The 17,743-nt window shown below is 38.7% G+C and overlaps 1 protein-coding gene across 1 annotated transcript in view; it reads left to right on the forward strand.

Annotated features, from left to right (window-relative positions):
- The window catches only part of TPD52L1 (tumor protein D52-like 1), a 67,011-nt gene that overhangs the window by 37,672 nt on the left and 11,596 nt on the right, over positions 1-17,743 (forward strand). The window contains exons 3-6 of the mRNA XM_018563807.1: positions 69-217; positions 10,324-10,425; positions 12,322-12,336; positions 13,965-14,003. Coding sequence (XP_018419309.1) covers positions 69-217; positions 10,324-10,425; positions 12,322-12,336; positions 13,965-14,003 — 305 coding nt within the window. The remainder of the gene's footprint in view (positions 1-68; positions 218-10,323; positions 10,426-12,321; positions 12,337-13,964; positions 14,004-17,743) is intronic.

Genomic DNA, 17,743 nt, shown 5'->3' on the forward strand with positions numbered 1-17,743 from the left:
CAAAGCATTGTGACAGAATGCAGCCTGTTTCTGCTCCCTTTGACTGTCCTTGTTCTCTATTTACAAAGCTGGAAGATGAAATTGTAACTCTACGTCAAGTGTTAGCTGCCAAAGAGAAGCACCTGGCAGAGATCAAACAGAAATTGGGAGCAAGCATGGTGAATGAGCTGAAGCAGAACTTCAGTCGAGGCTGGCATGATGTGCAGACCCATTCTGCGTAAGTATCAACCTTGTTCATCATGACCTGATCAGCCTTACTCTGTTGTAATACTGTGGTATTATCTACACTGACATACCATTTGCATAAGTCGATTAAACCTGAAACAACTAAAACAGTCCTTAATATTCTACAAGATTTTATATTCCTTTATGGACAGTGCCTCCTGTTCCTGTGATTGAATGCAACTATAGCATGCATGGAAGCTATTTGTTTTCAATTTATGGAATATGCAGGGGGAAGAAACCTCTTTTTTCGGTCTATATCATTAATAGAGAGATATTCCTTTACTTCCTGTTCCAGAGACATGACACAAAGCAAGTAGAAAACTCCCCAAGCCTGAGGGGAAAGCCATCTTTCATAGTTGTTAAAAGAAAAGAAGGCACCATTGGAAGAGACCTCTTCTATCCCCCCTGCTCCTGTTCTGACACATTTTAGATTCCCCCTCACTTTTGGTCTCTCAGACAATGGTTACTAATAAAGAGGGTAAATTCCCTAAAGGGATGGAGACACCAATAAATCCTGATAGAGATTCCAACCCTGCTTTCTTTTATATCTATATGAAAACCTACATGGTTTTAAAATACATACAGTTCCTTTGAAAATATGCTTCGAAATTTGTGATCTGCAACAACCATGTAAAGTAGGAAAGGCAAAGTAAAATCAGATCTCTTGATTTGAATGCTTGTTTTTTGTCACTGAATCAAAGTATTGAAGACATTTAGCACCACAGCTAAGCAACTAACATTTAAAGAATGAGGGATAAGAAAATCCAGATCTTCAGCTTCCTCAAAACATTTTTCCATAAAGAAGAACTCTGGATAAAATTATTCCTAACCCTTGTAGTGGGGCTGCCCTCACTCTACAAGGATTAGGTGCTGATTTTCATCTAGGGATGAAAATAAAAAAAATATATACTTACCTGAACCTTGGGGCCGGCTTGCTGCTAGACCAATCCCCGCAGCCTATCTCCTCCTTTGATCCAGTGATGGCGCAAAGGAGGGGACATATTAGACATGATGACTCACAGGACCTTATACTGCCGGAACAGAGGGGAAGAGAGGCTACAGAGACCAGTCCTACAGCCAGCTTGGATTGTGGTTCGGGTGAGTATAACCCTAGACAAAACGAGCACTTAACCCTTGCAGGGTGGGGGTAGTCCCACTGCAAGGGTTAAGAATAATTTTGCCTGGAGTTCTTTCTTTAAAGAAGCCTCTTAACCAGGACAACATCATAAACTAACCATTAGGTAATTAAATCTGAAGGCTAGCTTCAAATCTATACATGATAATGTGCACATGCAATGCATGGCCCACATTACGGTGTGTTAGGGATGGCACCATCAGTGTACCACAACACATTGTAACACACTACTGTGTGTTGTAGTGTATTGCGTTTGAAAAATGAGTTCAGGTTCACTTTTAGGTCCATTTGTGGTGCATTTGGAGCCCATTTAGATATAACGGTTGCCTTAACACAATGCACATTTACTTGTGATATAGCATGTGTGCATTTATGCACCATATCAGACTACACAGGTGTATAAAGGGTCCTAAAAATGTATATAAAGAGCCCCTTCATTCAATTATTCTACTGAACTAATCATTAGACAGCTTGATCTTTTATATATATATGATCCATACAGCCAAGATGAACTCCTGCATCGCTCAACAAATTAGTTCTGCCCCAGCTACATACACTGGTAGATGTCTTCATTGTATGTATCATCCGAAGCATCAAATATACAATTGTTGTTAACAGCACATGCTGACTTTAGAGGTCTATTAATAACTCTTTCGCCCAGCTATACACTGGGTGAATGCCATGCAGGCAGCCTTTATACCACTAGGTGGAGTCAAGGAGCATGGGAATTTCCTATGCTTCTGGACCCCAGGCAATGGCATTTGCCCAGCTTGTTTAGCTGGGCAGAAGAGTTATAAATACAGCCCTTAGTGTTTGATTATTATAAATATTCTTTTTATCTAATGTTTTTGAATAAAGAACTTGTTTGAATAATTAATTAGTAAAATATTTTAACTGATAATGACAGTGTTTCTGACTGCTAGGTAAAGGGAAATGCAGAATTGTGCTGGCATGTTGGCTTTGGGTATATTAAATACGGAGTTGTGCTGTTTGACACTGAAGTTTGTATATTATTTGGCTGCAAGCAAAACACATATTGACAATTACGCAGGAGTAATATTATAGTGTAATTGGCCTGAAATGTGCTAATTGGCTGAGAAAGTGAACATGAATTATTGGGACGCAACAGCTGCATATCCAAAAAGACTCAGCCTGTGCATGTTTGCATCACTCAAAATCACTCTGTCATATGCCCTTAATTAGGTCAGTGAATGGATCACTGGTCTTCTAACTACCTTGATGTTATTCCAGACTTTAAATAGTACAGATGTTTATAGAACTCAATGGAGGTATTAGGTAAATATGTTTTCTCCAAAACACTGCTTACAAAGGCCTAGTAGGCTGTAGGCAAAATCTATCTTTTCAATTGACTGATAAGAAATGTAATTAATTACATTTGTAACAAAATGAAAATGCGTGTTGAACTGGCATTCTATAACCTGACTAGGTTGTTTTATAGTGATGCTGATGTTTAAGCAATTTAGCAATATCTATGTTGGTTTTTGGCCAATTTCATTTACTTTATAAGTTTACAGGCTTTTACTGATGTTTTTATATTTTTGTTTTGTATTATATATATTATATATATTGTTTTACAAATAAGGATATAATACATAATGACCAAAGAGACACCGTTGTAGTTATTTCCTTATCATCTAGCTGGAATGATTAAAACGTGGATTGATCTGATGCTTCTCCATCACTTCTTACAAAAAAATGGGCATAAGAATATATAATGTGCGTTACTATCACCCTGATTTTCCGTGGTACCTTCTGAGGGGTGTTTGTTACACATCATTATCCCTAAAACATGCTCTGATATTTTTTTAACTAGCAGGGCATAGTTTTTTATTGGTGCTCTATATTGCAGGTTTTCTATGCTGTTGTACTCTTCTGTATGCCCATGTATGATATTAACTTTGCTAAGAAACTTTATTATGGGTAAAAAGAATATATAATATGCCAAACAAAATGTATTCACCATTTTTCTAACAAAATGAAATACTGTGTGTACAAAACCACTGTACACTTATTTTAACCACATGCAAGATGAAGTCATTTTCAGTATCCAAACACGTATGGATCAGGCTGCGAAGTGATTTGTGTGGTCAGGCTATGGGCATTGAAATATGTACATATTATTAAAATGACTCTGTTGTGTAGGAAATCTTCAAACAAAATAGCTCCCTGTGAAGAAGAAAGTATATACTTTGATTGTTGCTCTGATGAAGAGGAATTGCCTGAAGTCTGTATGGAATAAGACACTTCTGGGAGTGTCAGCCTCCTGGTGACTCGGTGTGCTCAGTGGTTCCTCCTTCAGCACAGCAAGGAACCAGGGGATTGACACTCCTAGAAGTGTCTGTTTTCGATCAGAGATTCTGCTTCATTAAAGCAGTCAGCAAGGGCAATGCATGAAGTAAGTATATATATTATTCTTTCCAGGGAACTATTTCATCTGAAGTTATATGTCAGCGACAGAGTCACTTTGACAAGCTTTAAAGTTGTGCTTTAACGTGCATTGTGGTACACTGCAATGCATGTGTGTTGGCATGTTGCCTTAGTGCATTGGGTGCCATTAAAAATTAATGGCACTGGGACATGCTAATGCATATAACATGTGTTTGCATGTGTTATGGCTCTGCGCACCTTACCATAGCTCATGGCAACTGAGAAATGTGAATGGCCCTAAGTGACATCTCTGTGCTTGAATTCCTGACTCTACACGCCTGCTGTGACCATTAAGGGTGTTCCGTCTCACCCTGTAGGAATTGTTTTGTTTACTCCACAATATGGAGAATGCAAGAGAACTTGTTACAACACTCAAAGGTGTGTAGAAACACCACAAACTTCCAGATAGACACAGCATGGTCAATAATGGATCCCACAGATGTCTAACATATTTAAGAAGCCAGGAGCTGATTCAGCCCATCAGGCACCACCTACAACTAATGTGTTAACTTTGGGTGAACAGATCCTTTTGAATGAGTGTTATATAGTGCTTGCTCTATTTTTTTGCGTTTGCAGTGGAACGCAGACAAAGTTTTGCTATGTGTCCGATCCCACTGCGGGCGTGGAAGCGTTGCCATTGAATTCAATGCACCGCCACGCCCCCTCCCGCCCCAGAACGCAGGGGGAAGTTTTGTGAGGGATTGCGGTGCGTTCCAGCAGCTACTGCTCTGGAACGCACCGCTTTCAGTGTGAACAAGCCCTTACCGTAGCAGTGGTATAAATGCTCTTGCATTCTTGATGCTTTCACAGTTACTGATTAGATAAAATAGCATGTTTGCACCGAGTCTGCCAGTGTTTAGAATAAATGTAACAATTTCATATTAAAATAAAAGCTGAACTCCAGAAAGATATAAAAGACACAAATTTATTGCAGCTTTGGAATCATGCAATCAGTATAAGTACCTGAATTGTATGTCTCTTTTAAGACACTATACAGCGGAGATCAGAAAGCGGCAGTTCTGCTGCAGTGTAAAAAACTGCTGCTACTGCTAATAGGAGAGACACAAATGAGCTCAGCAGTCTACTGCTTCTCTTTTCATTGTCCAGTCACAGGCTGGGTGAGGGACAAGACCTGCAAGTATTACTGAACTGCAGCAAAGAAATATCATGTTTTCTACCCTGCCAGATATGGATGTGCTGTGTGAATCTCAATACTGGATGGACAGAGATTCAACAGATAAAACAGCTCCCTTACCTGTACTTTAAATGTGTATTTAGCTGTTTGCCTGGAATGTAGCTTTAAAGTGTATTCATTACCAAAATGTTTTATTTGCAGTTTTAGATAAAGTAGGGCAGGGATATAACCCTTATTAGGTTTTAATTGCTGTCTATGTCCCCCTTGGGGGGAGTAAAAGTCTAAACTTTTGTGTTGTCACTGGAACAGGAATAGAGGGCAAATCTTTGAATGGAGACACTTGATGTGATGACAACTGTCTAAGAGAGTAATTTTTCTCACTTTATAAAGATTTCTTTTGACTTCCTGTAATGCGAGAAAAAGTGAATGGACATCTCCCCAATGTGAAGCATACAAACAATAAACTTACGGGTTTTATCCCTTCACTACTCTATGTAAAACAAAAAATGAATGTTTTGGCTATACATACTACACATTGTGCCAGGTTGCCCTATCAAATTGATATTGCATGTCACTGATTCCCTTTAAATATCAGGGTTCCAGTAAACTGCATTTCCTTTATGCCTTTGATCTAATCAATACGCTGCCTACCTAAAGATTTGTGCTTAAAGGAGAACTATGGGGTCAGTGCTTTTACCCATAGTTCTCCTAAGGGTCACGGGAGGACACAAACTAGCGTCCTCCCGTCACCCAAAGCTCAGTATACCACGAGCTGCAGCTCGTGGTATACTGAGACGCCGCAGCCGGAACGGATCCAGACAATGCTGTCTGGATCCACCCAGCTGCGTGAGTGACAGCTGGCTCTGCCTATCTAGAGGCAGAGCCAGCTGTACCCGCCCCCGCCCGTTCCACCAGTCAGCGCTGGAGGATCGGACAGGGGAGGGGGGAAATCCCTGCAGGGAGCCGTGAGTGACAGTCACGGATGCACGGATAGATCGAGAAGTGAGCGAGCGACAGTATGTGTTTGCTCACTTCCCGATCTATTGAGCCGACGTGTGACAGTTTCATTGTCACAGGTCGGCTCGAACTATGCAGCCGAGTGATTTTCACTCCCCTCACAGTTCTCCTTTAACTTTGGTCCTCAAGGGCCAACAACAGAAGATGTTTGCCAGCTCCCAGTCCACAATGAGTTATTCTTTTTCATTAATGCAAATGTTTCATCCTCCAATATTCTCATTTTCTGGGTCCTACGGCAGAGCATATTCTTCTGAGTATAATTATGTCATAAAATACTAATTCCATCCATAAAATACTCCTAGACTTCCAGAATATAATTAGTTTTGAAATATAATTCTGTGGAGAGCCTTCAGATTTAGCCGCCATTTTCTAGAAGATACGGCTGTTGTGTATTTTCAGCCCTGGATTTGTGCTTGCAGCTGCCTTGTTAACTGCTTTAGAGCATATAGAAGTTGTCAGTGATAGTAGCACGCTGACAAAAGCTGACAATGCCTTTGTCGGCATTAGACGTGTTCCCAGATGTCACAATGTATCACCATTCTAATTTTACAATTCACTTCAGGGTCTCAAGACAAAGACATCTATTTCCATTAAACATGAAGACAAGGTTTAGATGATGAGCTTTTTTCCTTTACTTTTTTTTCTTTTGGAAATCGCACTGCTTTGATCAGTAGGCAGGCTTCCACAATGCTCATATCCAATTACATATAGCTTTAAACCTTAGCAAGCCTTACATATGTGCAACTAGTGTGGTCACACAAAGTGCCCTCAGTCAAGGTAGGGTGCCCAGGGGCAGAATTACAATTTCACAAAGTATACCTGCCACTTTCCCAGGTACACGGACCATAAGTAATTGATTACTGGTTAAATGTACTAATGCTTTTTTCAGTCATTTTTCATAACTTTCCTTTAAATGTTTGTATATTTGTTTTCAAAAGCCAGCATAAAGTGCATGTACTTTTATAAGCAATGAACTATAAGCAACATTATGCTCAGGTGTGAATGGGTACTAGTAAATAAAATGGAAATCCTAGTGTTGAGTGTTGAAGTGCTTCTGGTGAAGCTTCAAATCGCACTTCAAATCACTCAGGTGTAAATGGGCATTCACACCAATGTTTACGGGTGATGTTGGAGTGTTTTTATTGTTTTTGAGGCATATATTCAGGCTTAAGTGGTTTTGTTTGTTGTAGCCAAGGGAAAGCTAGATGCTAGGAGGAGGAGATGGTTGTTTAGCCTCAAAAAATGCAAAATTTCATTCATTTTTAACGCACTTCCATTGAAATCTATAGGGCCAAAAATGTTCCAGGCTCCTGTGAGCTCATATGTGAACAGGCACAATTTATAAGAATGGGGTTTTGATTGTTGAGCTTTTTGGAGCTTTGAGCGTCAAGCTACAAAACGCTCACGTGTGAATCAGAGCTAAAAATAAGATATAAGGTTCAGCGTAGTACAACATTTTTGGTAGTTAAAAAGTAAATTTTTAGAGTTCTACATAGCAGACTAAAAAGAGTAAGAACTGGGGAAGAAAGAGGGACAGAGGATTTTTTTTTTCCAAAGAGAGACGTTCCCTCCAAATGAGGGACAGTGGAGAGTTATGTAATTTGCTATATACTTGAAATACAGGAGCCGTTTATCTGCTCTACCACTTTACAAGCTTCTAGAGATAACACACGGAGCCCGATTTTAGTAAAGGAGTGGAGATTCTTTACACAATACAGTTGTGTGTACTTTTTAACTTTAGTGATCCAATCATGTAGACATCAAATTCCAGTTTTATTATTTCATCTACACGATTGGATAATTGCAATGAATATTCACATAATGTATTATTATTTTAAAGGAGAACTATGAGGTGAGTGCCTTTCACTCACCTCATAGTTCTAGCCAACCTTTCACAATGAGACTGTCACAGGTCGGCTCAGTAGATCGAGAGGTGAGCGAACACATACCGGCGTTCGCTCACCTCTCGATCCTGTCACGGCTCTCTGCTGGATTCCCCCCTCCCCCAGCGCTGGACGGGGGAGGGGGCAGGTACAGCTGGCTCTGCCTCTAGATAGACAGTGCCAGCTGTCAGTCACGCAGCTGTGCGGATCCCGACATAATTGTCGGGATCCGCTTCAGCATGCGGCGTCTTAGTATACCGCGAGCAACAGCTCGCGGTATACTGCAGCGTCTCAGTATACTGCGAGCTAAAGCTCGCGGTATACTGAGCCTAGGGTGACGGGAGGACGCTAGTTTGTGTCCTCCCGTTACCCTAAGGAGAACTATGGGGAAAAGCCTTAACCCCATAGTTCTCATTTAAGTAAACTAGCCCAAAGGTCTCTTGTATCATGGATTGAACACATTAAGTGGGGGTTTTGGAAGTTGACTTCACAGCTCAAAATCAAAAATGTCATAAGTGAGCCAGTATAAACTCTCAGAAGGAGGATGCCACCCACGATGACAGAAAAGCTGATGGGAATTTCTCCTTTTAAACAAATCATATTTTGTATTCAGCTCTGCTAACATGTTACTTAAAGGGGAACTACAGTGTTGTTTTAAAAAAAATGGTCGAAAGCCTTCTGTATATATTGCAATTATTTTTAGCAAATGTTATACTTTACTAGGTCATCTGAATGGTGTTCTTAAAAATGTATAACTAGTTAAAAATGCACCTAAATCTGTATATGTAACAATTGCTGAACACATTTGTTTAGTGTCTTTCAGTTATTGATTTTACTACAGGCAGAAAAAAAGGCACACATTAATTGAGCAGAGCTCTGTGCCCCCTCTGTGCGTGGTGATGTCACCATGTATTGGACCTTTCCTACATTTTTTTTCATCGTTACTTTGTCTGGAGCCCTCCTGACATAACGTGTAGGGCAGTGCCAACGCACGGTGATATCATAGAGGGGGAGGCCGCATGCTGGACTGAGTGGACATTAAAGGTGAACTATGAGGTGAGTGATTTCCACTCAACCTCTTAGTTCGAGCCGACGTGTGACAATGCAATTGTCACACGTCGGCTCAATAGCCGACGTGTGCGAACACATACCGTTGCTCGCTTACTTCTCGATCATCTCCCTGCAGAGAGGTGTGACAGTCACTCACAGCTCCCTGCAGGGATTGCCCCCCGCTCCGATCCTCCAGCGCTGACTGGCGGAACAGACAGGGAGGGGCGGGTACAGCTGGCTCTGCCTCTAGATAGGCAGAGCCAGCTGTCAATCAAGCAGCTGGGTGGATCTCAGCGTGACCCTTACGACAACTATGGGTAAAAGCACTTACCCCATAGTTATCCTTTAATTAGTCTTTTATCCTTAGTGTTGGACAAAATACTGCATATGTAAGTGATTTTAGTTTTATCTAGTTTTTAATAAATGGATTTACATTATGATTCCCCTATCTCTGCCATATGCCAAAGCCTGTCAAGTAAGAAGACCAGTACTGGATTTAATAACAGCACTTGTATGACCATTTGATTCAGTTAATTGGTCATCTCCATTTGGTGAGTCTGTTTGCATTGGGGTTATATCTGTGGTGGTGGAACAGATATCTGCCTGTTTGAAGAAACACCTGTATATGCTGCACAATGATTCACACTGCTAAGAATCTGTGTTTGGACACTCTTCTATTGTTGCATTTCTTGGAGTGGATCATTTGGAGATTGGAATGCACTGTGGAAGGATGGGCAAAATGTATGTTTGCACCTATTTCATACTAAAGTCTTGCACATATTTGCACAATTATTGTATTCATGTTTATCTGTTTTGTTCATTTATTGCACTGTTTTATATTGGTTGGCATATTGTGATCACTTGTGATATTTAAAAAAAGCTGCTAGTGATTTGTATTTCTTTTTTAGAGCAAACATTTACACTCAAAGTTTTTAGCTTTATAGTGTGTAAAAGGCAAATTAATAAAGTGAAAATGTTTAATTAAACCTCATATGTAAAATAATAAAAAATGCATTTTTGTCCATTTGTCTGCTCGTAATGAAAAACACAAGCATATTAATTTCAAAGTGTACCAAATAAAAACCTTATAGGTCGTTAATAAACAGTGTAAACAATGTTTGGGTGGACAATTAGTTAAATGGGTGGACATTAGTCAAATAACTATTGATAAATTTAGTCTGGGCATCCAGGCTTCAATGGCCTCTGGTCATATAGGGCTTCATTTTTGCTATGAACTCCATATCACATTGTCTTCTGTGTTTAGTTTTATTGTGCTTTTCTGCACTTTATATTGTCAGTTAATACACATATCTAATTATACCTAGTTATATGTATAAAAGAGCTTATAAGGCCTAAAAAAATGGAAACTGGATTATTTGTTATCATTGTCATTTTCAAGCATGTACTGACACAAAATTTGTTCATTGTAGGTACAAGAAAACACATGAAACCCTAAGCCAAGCTGGGATTAAAGCAAGTGCTGCCATAACTAATGTTGGAAGTGCAATTGGCAAAAAATTGGGAGATATGAGGTATTTCCATTTTACTTACCTTTATTAGTAAAACATTTTAAATGATTGTACTTAGATTTAAAGATAACATTGCTGAGTATAACATTTGCTTTTAATAAAAGAGTGCACAAAAAGCACATCAACCAAGCTCATAAACATAGGACTATATGGATAACTTGGTTTAGTCTCAGACCACATTCATGTAACTCTTTGTATACTAAAGCTTAAAGTGACCCTAAACTCAGGAGTTAAATCTTAAAAATGCATTCAAGTACCTTAATTATTAACAAAAATGTATCTTATTTGTGTATCACTCAGCTGTAGATCATCAAACCATCTCTGAGTTGGTGCTGACACTGTCCTTCCTTCTGGAGTGTGATTACTTTTGTACCCCATGGTCCCTGTGTGTGTTGTAAAGTAGTCACCGCTCCAAGTTCACTCCAATGATGGACTACAATCTCAATACAAATTAGTAAACTAAATGTGAGATTGTAGTCCATCACAGGGGTGAGCTTGGAGCTGAGATTGAATTCAGAGATGATTTGAGGATCTACAGCTGAGTGATACACAAATAAGAGTTAAGTGTCACTTTACATATCATATACAAAATAAGGAAATCGACTTCTTTTTAATGCTCATACACCGCCTACAAACAGGGCCGATAGGAGTCTTAGGCCTGAGGTACATAAATAATTCCTCCACAACTCATTAAATTAGTGTGGACCAAAGGTATCTGGTCTAAAAGTCTTATATTTTTACACTGATATATTTAACTGCTTAGATTTTTCTCTGTTGACCTGCAATTAATTTTTTATGGCAACCTAATGCAATAAAATGGTCGAGAATTGCTTGTATAAAATTGTGACCACCAGTTAAACAATGTTGTCACCACTGCAACTTTTCTTTCTTCTGCATAATGTATATATTCTGGAATCTGCTTACCAGAGGTGTGCTGATTTTTTTTTTCTCAAGAAAAAGGTTGCAGTAGTAGAATGTTTTATGACTGTGCCTTACCGCCTTTTTGCTCCTCCAAAGCAGTAGGTGACTTTGCATTCTTGCATTGTTTTTCAAATATATACTTTATATCAGGAGTGGCAACTCTCTGGAGAGGTGAAGATTTTAATGTGATGGGATTCCATAAATAGTAATTTTTAAGTATGTATCCACAGTACAATACACTGTTGGCAAGGATATAAAGCACAGATAACCAATGGAAATTAATTAGGTGCCCCATTGTATGTCTGCAAATATGCAAATATGTTCAGAGTCTATTGTGGAGGGAATTTTCTGTTGGCCTGTAGGGATGGTTCCCATTGTCTTTAGGACACCGAATACATCAGTGGCAGGCTTGTAAAGTACAGTAAGATTACACACCTTGGAGTGTCTTGACCTTCTCCAACTGTCGTTTAATTTCCCAATGCAAGGGACTAACCCACTTTAGTAGGTTTGAAATACTTTACCATACATTGCTTCTGTACTTTTTCTCTTTATAGTCTATTGTGGTGAAGGGGCATACCACCCATATAACCTTCATCTTTTATACATTGTTACTTCTTATACACCATCTGCTCCAATAAATCAAGAAACATTTATGTTGAAAATGCAGTAAATCTTGCTTGCTTTTTTATTTGTTATGCTGACTTAGTGTAGTGGAGCAGGGAGGTGGGCTTATTAGGATCACTTATGGTTGTTTTTTTAGCATTGGTGCTGGTCCTATTTAACTGTATTACACTTATCTAATATATATTTCATCCCAACCTTACATCACACCTCCTATTAAAGAACTTTTAAGGAAACTTGAGCAATACTTGAGTGCAGAATTATCCATTAATGATGTACCTGAAGGCTGGGTGGTTGTCCTTGCATTGGTTGGTATTGTTTGATAACACTGTGATGATTTTATTTTCTTTGCTGCAGATCGCATTCTATTAGGTAAGATGTTATTATTATTTATAGTAAGGTTGCCTTGTTATATATTCTATTTTAGAAAGTATTAATCTTAAAAGTATGTATGCATCTATAAAATGGCTGCAGTTACCATACAGTAAGTTCAGAACTTAAATTGTGCAGTTAGACATATCCTTATTGTTTATGTGGGGACCATCTAATGTATGCACTTCCATGCAATCCTCAAGGAAAACTGAACCAGTCAAAGATTTTAATACATTTCTGAAACCGTTTGCATTGAACAGTATATGCATTTTTACAGTGGAGGACAAAGCAGCACAACTTATCTCTTTAGGACTGGACCAGGGGGGACAATGGTCCCCCCAGCAAAGTCCTTTCCTGCATTTGTATACAACATGCGGTTCCTACCATATAAAGAAGTAGTTTGTTATAAATACTGCACAGCACACACAGCATAGGTAAATAAATACATCAATGTATACAATGTGTATTTACCTTGAAGCTGGACAAAAGCATGAGAATGCTGTCAGATATGCATGCAAGAACTTTGCTCATCCCCAATTGATAACAAGAATGCATGCTTATGCCCCTTTACAGACAAGTTAATGCTGTTATTTCAAAGAAACAGTATTGCCTGAAAAAAACAATGAAAGAGATAAAAACTAGGGATTTGAACCCAACAATGGTTTGGTTTCTATAGCTTCAGTGCATAGACAGTATAATAATTAGGGAAAACACATTAAACAACTCTTAAAGAAAGAGAATAAATAATTACACCTTTCTCAAAATACCCAGGAATAAATTGCTAGTACACTTTCAATGTATTTATTTATAGATTAGAACCTAATTCTGTTTCTCCTCATATAAAATTGCAGAAATATTTTTTTAAACTGTTCTCATTATTGTTGACTTCAGTAAATCAGGTCCCTACATATTAAATCCCATAGTAACAGATTATAGGAGTACAAACAACAACCTAACCACCATGACAAATGATATATGCAGTGTGATAAAAATAAATAACATGCACAACTGAAAGTTAGTCTGCACTTAAGGTTTTGCGTCTATTTTAGTTTATAGTATAGTTTATATAGGTAACGGCCCAGTACATTTTATTGCAGTCTATATTCCAATGATGAGATTCACTTTCTCTATTTGTTCTGTTGACCATTGCTATCAGACTGAAAGTGATGGAAAATCCAACATTAAGAGTTTTCAGCAGAACAGCAAGAGAGGGAAAATGTTCTAATGGGGACACTTGTTCCAATAAAAACTAAGCAGGTATTTTCCCCATTTTGCAGAAATTTCCTTTTACTTCCTGTCGTGTCTACTAGACAGAAAGTGAAAGGAAATTTCCCCAAATGGGATTGTTAACCCCACTCACCCCCTCTATCCAACATTAGAAAGGTTTTGGCTTTTTATATATAGTGGGCAATATTAAACACGTGTCAAAAATTGTATTTTTATTTTGTGCTAACAAAACTCGAGAATGATAACTGAAACAGTGTGAAGTAGGTATAATTGTTCCATAATTCTAGGATAACAGCAAAGCAATATGATTATTATTTGTATTACAGCCGAATTCTGAAAAGTAGTATACATATTATAATTTATTGAGTTTCTTTTTTTTCTGATAATGCTTACAATGGCAGCTATTCTATCCGTCATTCTATAAGCATGCCAGCAATGAGGTAACTATACCATAATCTTGCATGCTTCTCATTGCTACTTGTGCTTATTCTGTTGTGTTCAATTCATTCTATATTTTAGGTCCCATTTATACTAGCAGCACGCGATTTCATGCATCGCGTTTATGCGTGTTTGTTGTGCCCATTCATTTCAATAGCCTTCAATGTGCAACAAACATGCGAAATAAGCTCATGCACCTTTTTTTGAGCCTTGAGCTACGTGTGTTTTTAAACCTTGCACTTTATCACATTTTTTTCATTTATTGTTTGCCAGGTTTTGGGTGCAATGCACAGTGAATGGCAGCACAAGCATGGCACACCTTTTCACACGTTTTGTGAACACGTGCAAAATTACGCACTATACCAGTGTGAATGGGGCCTTAGTAAGCCATCATATGGTATATGGAAGGATACAAGTATCACACTATATCTGTTTACCATTCCCTTTGGTTTGGCATTCTGAAGTTACTGACACAAAAGTGAATCTATTAATTGCCTTAATGGATTCCAACCAGAACATTGGTTAGCTTTGGAGAGAGTTAAGAAATATTACAACTTATGTAATTATTGTATGTACAATATATCTGTTGTGGAGCTGTCCCCTCATTTACTATCCCTATCAGGAAGTAAGGATAATTTCCCTAACAGCATTAAAAACGGATTCAAAGTATAATCCTTTTACCTTTTACTAAAAATTAGCTATCATTGTGGTGTTCCTTTTTGGAAAAAGAACTTCACATCCCAGTGACTACACAAGATATGAAGAAAAAAACTCTCCAAATGGGGCCACAGGCATCACTAAAAACCTGAAGGTTCTTAGCCTTCGTCACTCTATCTAAAATGAAAAAAGATGTTTTGTTTGGTATTTAAACATTCGAGTCTGTAATCTTATGTGTACAGAAAACACTTTAACTATACCTCCATGAACACGTACATAACTTGTAAAGCCTCCTGACGCTCACAGCTCACCATTTTGCTTAGCTCTTATGGCCTTCCATAAACCTTAACTATGCTTAGCAACCTCACTGACCAATAGCAATATCATAGACTGTTTAAAATTAACTCCATTACAAAAACTAGAGGCCATAACCTAAAATTGGTGGAAAAAAAAATTCCAGCACAAGGGGCGAAGGGGGTTCTTCACTATAAGATCAGTTAGGGTCTGGAACTCACTGCCACAGGTGGTGATTTCAGCAAATAATGTGGAATTGTTCAAGAAACTTTTGGACGATTTCTTAAGGGACCGTAATATACAGGGGTACGGGTACTCCTAGAATGAGATCCTAATAGGTTGGACTTGATGGACTAATGTCTTTATTCAACCTAAAATACTATGTAAAGTCCAATCAAAGTCACAGAAATATTTGGTTAAATAGACACTGTGATAATAATTGCAAGGTGTGTCTAAATATGACTGCAATCTAATAGACACCAGAGTTTAACCATACTGCTGAGTGCACCCATAATATAACAGACCTACATTAATACTCTTTATTAAGGGGTGCCGCTGTTACTCATCTATCTCAGCACAGAGGACTGGATTCGGAGGGCAGGAATTAAATTATGCAAAGAGAAATAAAGGTTTTTAATAACTGTGGTACAAGGCTATAAAGAGCAAAACAGGTGTAAGATTTTAAATGAGCGTTAAGCCTTAGAAACTAGTAACAGCAAAAAAAAAAGAAGACTCCCTGGAGCCAAGCAGGCTATATTACAAAGTCATCATTAGTATATTATTATAACTTGTTATATTTTTTATTTACCCATAAATTGGCGATCCTCCCAATTTTTCTTATGCAAATAACCTATGTGCTGACTTTAGCAATACGTGAGCATCCGTTCTAGTTTGATTAGGAGCTGCTGACACACAAAACAGACACACATTCAAAACAACTGAACTAGAAAAGAAGACGTGACTCATTAAGCAACTTATTCAAAACAATTACTATCTAACCTTGCTTCAGTGATAAATAAGACAAAAATACATGCTTATAGCACCATTCACCTCCACAGCATTAGTCAACATAATTGTGCTCTGTGGGTTTAATTTCCTCTGGCACTGCATTTAAATTTAGAAATGAAAGAAAAGCTTTGCCGATCAATTGGCGTATCAGAGTAGGGCGCTTTTCTTCAACAGTTGCTGCCAAAACCAAGTCTAAAACATTTCTTATAAGAAGCTCTGTCCTATGAGTAAAAAGAAAAGATCAGAGGTGTTACTGCAGGCTCTTAAGCCCTGGGGCAATTGGGGACTATGTCAATGTTCTTTGGGCTTGCATGGATGGCATCAGTCGAGATGCTTCTGAGATCATTCAGAATTAATTAACAGGTGCATTTGACCTGAAGTTGACCCTCTTCTGACCTGCATTAAATGGGATTTGCATTCCCCTTCACTTGCCTGGGAATGCAAAACCTGCTTAATGCAAACAAAAGCCTATTGACACAAACTCTAAATGTGTCTGTCACCTGATCCACTTTACCCCTGCATGATCCATACATGTAAAGTATGTATGTCCTATGTACCCCTAAACACTTTACCCTGCCCTAATGACATCAGCTGGATATATGTAATGCTGGTCACTGTTGGATAATAATGCTGGGTATGCAATGCTGCTCAGACTGTGCTAGCAATGTGAGCTAATTCATTTTTTTAGACCCATTGGGCACCATTATTATCCCCTCCAATCACTCAGTGCTTTCTTCCCACGCCATTAAGCATGAAGTAGCTCCTTCCTGTCACTGATCGCAAGAGGACAAGGTTTTGGTTAGTCCTTGTTGCTACCTACAGTGAATTGGTCACCTTTCTAAACCTCTCCTGCTTCCAGGAGTTGGTTTATGAGTATTCAAGGTTGAACCTTGTATTACAGCTAAATTGTCCATGATTGTGGTGAAACATTTTGAATCCCAGACACAATCCTCTAACAGTTGCAAGGCACCCTGCAGTATTCTCTTTTAAATGCCTGACACCGACAGCCTGCAAAATCTTCCTCTTCTTGAGTCCTTGTATTCATTACAGCAAATAGAAAACAGGGGTTTTCTAGTATTTATTAAACTGAATGAATATTGACTCCACTGGTGGCGTAGCATGTAAGGTGACTGGGCTACAATAATGACTGCATCCCGGTTTCCGAGTTGTGAGTTCCATTCCGGTTGTAAGCTGAGAATGCCAAATGCTTCCTGACTCATATATTGCTTACACTCCCATGCCAATGTTCCCTTTATTTATTCAGTGTTTAATAAACTTTATTTTATTGTATACAAAATTATTCATATAGTGGTGATATGCCTCTCTTCAAACCCCTGTTTTCTATTTGCTATAATTGTTACTAATCCAAGGGGGAGAGGTTACATCAGGGGGCCGCTGTGATAGCAACTCACAGTTTTTTTTTTTTTTTAGTCCTTGTATTCCTCAAAGTTTTTCTTGGCTCTGTCAGGTGTGACCCCCTACTCAGATTTAACCCAGGAGAATTTCACTGCAGTTTACAGGATTTTGTTTGGCCAAATTGCAATTTTAATTACTGAATGACTGCATAGAACAGAAGCACCAGAATCATTATCTGACCTGCCTGCAGGCTTAGAGGTCTATGAGTCTTTGGTTGCAGAAGCTCTATCTGATATACACTGAGTGGCCAGATTATTATGACCACCCCATCAGTTCTTCGTTGGGCCACGAGATAACTTCACGAGATGACTTTGTTGGGCCGCCTCGTGACTCCACGAGATGTTGAAAGGTGATGCGAGGAATCTGA

This window comes from Nanorana parkeri, unplaced genomic scaffold, assembly GCF_000935625.1.
Source record: "Nanorana parkeri isolate BGI_ZX_2015 unplaced genomic scaffold, ASM93562v1 scaffold699, whole genome shotgun sequence".
Lineage (NCBI taxonomy): Eukaryota > Metazoa > Chordata > Amphibia > Anura > Dicroglossidae > Nanorana > Nanorana parkeri.